The sequence below is a fragment of the Taeniopygia guttata genome, chromosome 8, assembly GCF_048771995.1.
Source record: "Taeniopygia guttata chromosome 8, bTaeGut7.mat, whole genome shotgun sequence".
In the NCBI taxonomy this organism is placed as follows: Eukaryota; Metazoa; Chordata; class Aves; order Passeriformes; family Estrildidae; genus Taeniopygia; species Taeniopygia guttata.
The window spans coordinates 15,443,681-15,451,437 of NC_133033.1; the positions used below are offsets into that span (position 1 = coordinate 15,443,681).

The window sequence follows — 7,757 nt, forward strand, 5'->3', positions numbered from 1 at the left end:
TAAATTTTCTTTCTAGAGGAATTCCATAGTCTGTCCTACTCTTGACTGTTCCTTGAGAGTTTTGGACTGCCAGATGTGCATAGGGTTTACCATGTGTCATTTGAAGGAAAAAAATACACCTCTGATTGTACAAATATGGAGATAGGAGAAAGTTCCTTAGTAGGGCAATATCAGTACGTGAGCATTGCCCTGTTATTTTTATTTATTGTCAGTTGTGAGCATCACCTGTTCTGACTGTTACTTATCACATCTCTGCTTGTTAACAAGGCACACTGCACATTTTACAAGTAGGAAAAGCATTAGGTGGTTTCCTCATTCTAAACACCTTGACACTGCACAACAAAATCAAGTGCCATTATAATCCATCCTGAGTTCTTGCTTTTTGAAAAATAGAATATCTATTTTTCTAGCTCAGAAACAGTTGCAACTCTGAATATACGGAAATGTGATTCTGTGTGTGATTCTTAGGAAAATGATGTGCAGAGTATGCTACAGCCAAAATTGAGAGATTGTCCCAAAAGGGAAGCCTAGAATGTTACTTTCAAGCATCTCACTACTGGCAAATACCAAATAGAGGTAGTTATTACAGTGTTTTTCTCAAAACCCATTGTGTGGGCAAAGATCAATTTTTTTCAGTTTATCTAGCCTTTTTCCATATCTTTTCCTTTAAGGTAGCCTAAGAGGGAATTGGGTAAACTCAGTAGGTCTTAAACACGAGTGCCAGGGCAAGTCCTGTGACTGTAGCTACAAATAAATTCTGTAAATAACAAAATAAGAAGGAAAGTTCTTTACTGACTGCTGCAATTAAAGGTTTTCTCAAGTTTTCTACAGCAGCTCCCCTTGTCATGTCACATCAGGCCTGGTGGTGCTGATGTCCCAAACTGTGCCACTCTGGCAAATCCACAGGGCTTATTTTGCTTCACGTTCTTTCACTACACTCCATGTTTTACTCTACTATATGTAATTTGCACTGCAGAAGCATCCAGAAGGGCACGTTTGGCTAAACTAGTGTGTACTGCTTTTTCTTGTGCTAACTGGTAGAAATGGAGCATAAGATTGTATCTTTCCAAAGAAAGCTAACTGGGTAACAGAGGTATAACTGCAACCTTAATCTGGCTCATTGCATATAGCGAGGGGTAGAAAAATTTTAACAGAAGCACATGTGAAACAAAGGCATGGGGAGGAAGAAGGAGAGAATGTTTTACATCATTGGCCTGAGCCTTCAGGCCCTGGATCTACAGTATCAGTTGACGTTGCTCTGGAGAGAGATTCTGCTTGGAGGAATAGCTTGTGGAATGGCAGAAAATACTGCTTGATTTTCATTATCTGTAACTTTCAGGAATGGGATTTGGAGACAGAACAAGCACATTCTGTGGCACACCGGAATTTCTGGCTCCAGAGGTGCTGACAGAAACCTCCTATACAAGAGCTGTAGACTGGTGGGGTCTTGGTGTTCTTATCTATGAGATGTTGGTGGGTGAGGTAAGTTTTAATAAGGTACAGTGGAGTCATAAAAAACAATGTTTAAAGGTTACAAACCTCAAGATAGCAGCCTGTTAACATTTCATATGCCCTACCTGCCACAGTATCAGTATTCATTATACAGCATTTACAGTGAGCATCTTAATGTCAGTCATCAGGAAAAGGAAGTGTGAACTACTGAGCAGCTACTCACCTGATATTGGCTGCTGTAACACTGGAGAAGTTGGCAAGTCATGTCTGGAGCTTGAATTACCAGAAATTGTAGAAGCCAACAGGTTGTAACAGATTTTTGCTTTACTCTATTTTTATTTACATCATTATGTCTTAAATCAAATTCCAGTAATAGCATATTAATATCAGTGTTTGTGAGTAGAGTACAGGACATCTGTACATGTTTGGGGGAGCTGCATTTCTAGGACACGTCTGTTACCAAATCTGGATGTGCAAAGCAATAACAATCTTCTGCTTTCAAATGCTTTTGGAGAAAAAATAAACTTAACTGCTGTAGCTTGAACGAAAGTAAACTTTAACACATAAAACTGGATAGCAATGAAAGATTATGCCAAACACACTAAAATAGAAAGCCTCAGTTCCATGTAAATGAGCTGAGGTATAAATAAATCACTGCTGAGAAGTATATTTGCCATTGTATATACTGCTCTACCTTCTGGTCCATTTTGTAACAGTATCTCCCAGGTGGCACAGTGATAACACGCGCTAAAAACTCATAATTTTGTTCTTTTTTAAAAAGATGGTAATTCAACTTACTTTCACTTCCTTTCAGGTAAAAAAGGGCAAAAAGCTTGTACAATGTCATCTACATGTGTCAGGCCACTTTAAAACAGTTTGAAAAACCTTGAGCTGCAACATACTAAAGATTTTACAAAAACAAATTAGTCTTCCCCACACCACTTGTGAATGGCAGCTACCCCAAAGAAGAGCTGATAGATAATTTCTGTGTACACCTTGAGTTCAAAGAAGATCTCAGTTTTAGGTGTTTCTACATCTAAAAGCACATTTTTAAAACACAGTCCTTCAGTAGGAATTATGGGACAATACCAACTTGCATTTTCTCTCTTCCTTATTGAACGCCATATATGTTTCTGGCAAGGAAGACATCATTTCAGGCTGTCTAATTCCAAATATTCAGCTGAGTTTATGTTGTTTTCAATTGTGATTTTAAGCCTATTTATAGTGACTTTTTAATTACTTTCATTATAGTCTCCCTTCCCTGGAGATGATGAAGAAGAGGTGTTTGACAGCATTGTAAATGATGAAGTAAGATATCCACGATTTCTGTCTACAGAAGCCATCTCAATAATGAGACGGGTAAGAACATTTTAATAATTATTACAGTATCTCCATCTTGTCCTGTTTCCAACAATTACTTTTGTGGAGGAACAAAACAGTTTAAGAACTGCGCTTGGTTTTTTTTTTGACAATTAAATTTCAGACTTGCTTCATTTATGCTGTGCCATGCTGCCTGTCACCAAGTTTTTCTTTTTAAAGTGTAAAAAACACTTAAGGCTCTATTTTCTCTCTGAACTAAATTTCCTAGTTTGACCTAACTAGAGTAGTTCAGCTCTCTTTTCCTAGCCAAACACTGCTGCATTGACCTATTTGGTAGATTAGCATTGTCACATGAATATTTTAATTCAAAGACTTCTAAATCTTTTTGGTATCATTCCAGCTGGGGCAGGGAACACTGTACACATGGCATCTGCAGTCCTATTCTTGGCAAGGAACAGCTTATTTTGGTTATGGCTGTTGTTAGTGTTATTCCTTAGTGTGATGTGTCTGCTTATTAAAGGAAGGCAGTTGAACCTAAGTTAGCACCTTATCACAGTTGATAGAAAAGGTAGTACTGGAGGTGGTTCCAAAGCCTTTGGAATCAGCCTGTCCACATAAATGCCCGATGCTGAGTATCAGTTTAACACCCAATTCAGCAATGTGCTGTAGCACAGTAACTACTGTGACATAACTATCTAAGTAATAGCATATTTGGTAACTTAAAACAATTGCTTAGTCCCAGGGAGACAGCATTTGCCTAGAGGAAGCAAGCAGAATACAGTTTTAAGGCAGTACCTGGAGAAGGTGTTTTTGCTGTAAAAATTCATGCCAATATCCACAGGGGACAGGGTGCTGCTACACTGCATCCACAGTACACGTACTAGGAACTTAGTACTGGCAATTTACTAGTTGGAGCTCTGTGCATGCTCTTTCCATCACAATTTCATTCACAATATATTAGACATTATTTTTTGATGGCTGCATCATGGATATCAGCCCACCCTGCTGCTGGACCCTGCCTGGAACAGGGGCTTGCTCACAGCAATACAGTTCACAAGGAGGAGCATCGAACTTCTGGGGGTAATTAGGAAACCCTTTCCTTTGGCTGAATGTATGAAGCAGCTTGAACCCTCTCCTGGTAAATCAACTTCTGTGAAGGAGCTAAGCACTGAGACAGGAGGGTCATTAATCCCTTCTCTAAGATGAGCAAGAACCACTAGCTTATGTAAATCTGTACCCTCACCAGCAAAGGGAAACTTTGCACTCTGTGACTTGCCCCAGATCACCTCCAGTACCAGGACATGGCAGCACAGCTCTGCAGGGACAGATGAGTCTTCTCTGGCACTGGTCCTAGCTTAGCTGCTGCTGAAACTGTGCTGACAAGCTGAAAGAGCAGTGCTAAAGGTTAAAAGCTTTGTCTGTCCATTCCTTCGAGGGGCAAGGACTGCCCACAGGTCGGGCAGTATGACTTTCACTGTCCACCTTATGTTGGTGTGGGCTCTTAGACAGTAACACTCATCCTCCCTCCTTCCTTTCCCTCCCCCTGAATTTCTCCATTGAAACTCTGCATGTTTTGTCAGCTGCTACGAAGAAATCCAGAGCGGCGTCTTGGAGCTGGAGAGAAAGATGCTGAGGACGTGAAAAAGCATCACTTTTTCAGGGTGAGTACAAACTAGTATTATTTCTAAGGACACAAAGGAGTAGAGATGGAAAACTAAACATCTGTTCATTTTTTTTACAGCAAATTGATTGGCATGCTTTACTGGCTAAGAAAGTCAAGCCTCCTTTTGTACCTACCATTAGAGGAAGAGAAGACGTTAGTAATTTTGATGATGAATTTACCTCTGAAGCACCTATCCTCACTCCACCTAGAGAACCAAGGATACTTTCAGAAGAAGAGCAGGAAATGTTCAGAGATTTTGATTACATTGCTGATTGGTGTTAACTTCCACACACTGTGAAGTCCCAGCTGACTGGCTCACAAGAATGCCTCTCTGAAGAATACTGACCCTTCAATTGCTTTCTGTGCCACCTGCAGCTTCTGGGTTTTTTTAAATCACATGAAGATCCTTTTAAGTACTGTTTTTACACTCTTTTGAAGAGTGGCCTCTTTGTATATTGTTTTTTATCTGAGCACTGGAAAGCAGGTCTATGGCGTTCCTAAGCTGAGTTGATGAACCCGGGCTGTGCTGAACTTCCCGCACATGGGCGCACGTGGATCTGTACAGTTTCTCTCACTCTTCCACAGCAGATAATACCGCTTTTAAAGTATCTGCCTTAAGTGGGAAAAGCAGACTTTGAGCTAGGTAATCTCCACTCAGCCACACTGAAGTAAGTTGGGATACTGGTGACACACAGAACCTGGTTCTAGTCGGAGAAGGCAAATGATTTCAGCTAAATATTGTGCAGTCTTTAAAACTACACATTTTTATGTACACCTTCATCTTGCGTTCTTAAAATAACGGTATTGAGAACAGATATGCCTTGTTTTGTAAATTTTCTATGATATTTATTAGGAAAAATGTTAAACACCTTGCCTTTGACATAACAACTGTGTAAGTGCTTCCATTGCAAAGAAAAACCCAGAAAAATCCGGAGAGTTTACCAAAGTCACTTGCCAAACAGTTTTGCCTTCAAGCTCCTTGAGCACGGCTTAAGGCCCTGGTTGGGATGAGGAATGTAAGGAGAACACTGCTCAGTGTAACCCCAGAGCAGAGCAGCTGCAAGGCCCAGGCCCGGCCCCTTCCATACTCACCTCGAGCCTTTCCCGCACCCCTAGGGGGCAGAGAAGTTCCCAGTCCGTATCTAACCCCCTCCATTCTCTGTCTGCTGTACAGTATCATATCACTTAGGAAAAGTAAGCATTTTCAATGTATACATGCTGTGGACATGTATATTTGGAAGTTGTAATGTATTCTTACCTCCAGGCAAGTAATTTAATTGTACCACTTCACCGATGTTGCGTAGTGGCCAAGTGAACAAAAAAAATGTATCCATGTAGGCCACTGAGCTCCAGCCCCTGGATTGGCAGTTACTGAGGGTAAAAAGCAATATGTTGTAATAGAATGTATAAATATTTTTGATAAGAACAGTGTATATTTTATAAACCCCTTAACACTAAAAGCTATACCTCAAAAGTTGAAAAGTAATTTAGACCAGACACTGTGTGTATTTGTAAACCAGGACCTATTTTTGGCATCTGTTGTTCTGTGAGCAAACATTGACTCTTGGAAAATAAATCTCCCACCTGGCCCTTACCTGTAGCACTATTCAGCACTATAACCTCACAGGTTCATCCTGGCCAGGAGTTTGCTGTTCATGGGCTAAGGCAGCGGGCATCACACTCAAATGAATTAAAAACTGGTAATTTTATTAATTCAAAGAAGAAACACAAACCACTGGAGTATGCAATGCTAAGGTGGTGGTTGAAAATCAAGATGCTGGACAGACCTGCAGGGTTAGGCAGGAAAGAGGCTTAAAGGAGAAAAAAATAATTGTTACTAGGTCTAAATCAGGCCAGTCCCCCACAGGAATGGGGCAGGCACCTTCCTCACTGCTGCAAATCACGTTGGAAAGAGTGAGTCAACTCCTCAGCATTCCCTGTTTCCAGGTTCTATATTGACTAGAAACAAATTATGTTCCTGTATCTAGCTGAAACCAATACTTTTGAGGTACAGTCAACTCATCCATTTTGGTTCCCAAATATATATACACAAGCATCTCACAGGGTGCTTAATGCTTATGAAAGTATCCTCAAACATACCTTTTTGTAACTACATCTTGTACAGAAATCTTTTTTTAATCTAAGCAAATCACTAAAAAAAAAATAGAAAAAATTAGAGGGCAGGGTATGTTCACCCAGTTAAGCTGAAAAAAGCACTAATTTTATCTCTGTAGTTTTTTAAATATTTTTAGGCAGATTAAGATTTAAACCCTAGATTGTAAATATATTTTGCTATACTTTATCCGTATGTGGCTGCTCAAGCACTTTGTAAGGAAATTAGGATATTTTAGAATGGTACACTATGCATTAAATGAAATGTGCCTTTAACAAATGTCATTCTAAGTGTTTTGCAGTCATTAATATCACAAATTAAAGGTCTAAATAGAGTAATTTGTAAATTGTGTCGCAAACATGATTTTGCTGTTTCTTGAAGGCTGGTCAAGTCTTCCCCACAGGTAACTTCAGAAAAGATCTTACTGTCAGGAGGGGACCCAGTCTCTTGGTGGCAGCTCAGCAGGCTCCCATATTTTATTTTTTTTTAAGAACATTACAACCTGTCGCTGAGCAGTCTCTAGCTTAGAGCAGTCCCGACAGGAGCAGAGTCTGTGGGCTGGAGTCTGGATTGCCTGGCTCAGCACTGTCCCTCCCAGGCTGCCCCTGAGGGCTGGGGGAGAGAACTCAGCCCCACTCCTGGGTACGGCTTCATGAGAGTCTCTTTCCCACCCACCATTCCTTAGCAAGCTGTGTGACCAAACCACAGTCTAACCTACCCACCTCTCACTGAGCTCATTCTTTAGACAGTCGAGGATGAAGCTTTCTTCTGAGTGCATTTAGAACAGAATTCTTTAAAAGCCAGATGGAATTTTACGCAGCCATTTTGCCCAGAGACGGACGCTTCACTTCGTACCTGGCTAAACAATCCAGAGAGGACTGGCTCCAGTGTTTCACGGATCTAATCTGAACTGCTGTTGAATTAATGCTGGAGATGTTCCCACACGCTGGAGCGTGGGGCCGCCCTCCATGTCCTGCCTTGTCCGGGCTGACTGCTGGGCACCCCCTCAGGCCCGCCCCAGCCTGAGCGCGGCCGGTGACACCCGCGCCCCGCCCGGGCCCAGCTGGCACAGGCAGGCCAGCAATACCACGGGTCAGAGCCGCCTAAAAATTAACTCACAGCCAGGCCATGTTTTCTCCTGCTGTGCTTCACGTTAACTAGTATACTGCAGCCTGTAGTAAGAGGCCTTCAGAATATGCCTGCCCCTTC

General features: G+C 41.4%; 1 protein-coding gene across 2 annotated transcripts in view; it reads left to right on the plus strand.

Moving 5' to 3' along the window:
* Positions 1-6,894, plus strand: part of PKN2 (protein kinase N2) — a 54,312-nt gene extending 47,418 nt beyond the window's left edge. For both annotated transcript variants that reach the window (XM_030279120.4, XM_072933089.1), the window contains 4 exons: positions 1,340-1,482; positions 2,704-2,811; positions 4,353-4,433; positions 4,514-6,894. In XM_030279120.4, coding sequence (XP_030134980.3) covers positions 1,340-1,482; positions 2,704-2,811; positions 4,353-4,433; positions 4,514-4,717 — 536 coding nt within the window. In that variant the 3' untranslated portion in view covers positions 4,718-6,894. The remainder of the gene's footprint in view (positions 1-1,339; positions 1,483-2,703; positions 2,812-4,352; positions 4,434-4,513) is intronic.
* The last annotated feature ends 863 nt before the right edge of the window (positions 6,895-7,757 follow it).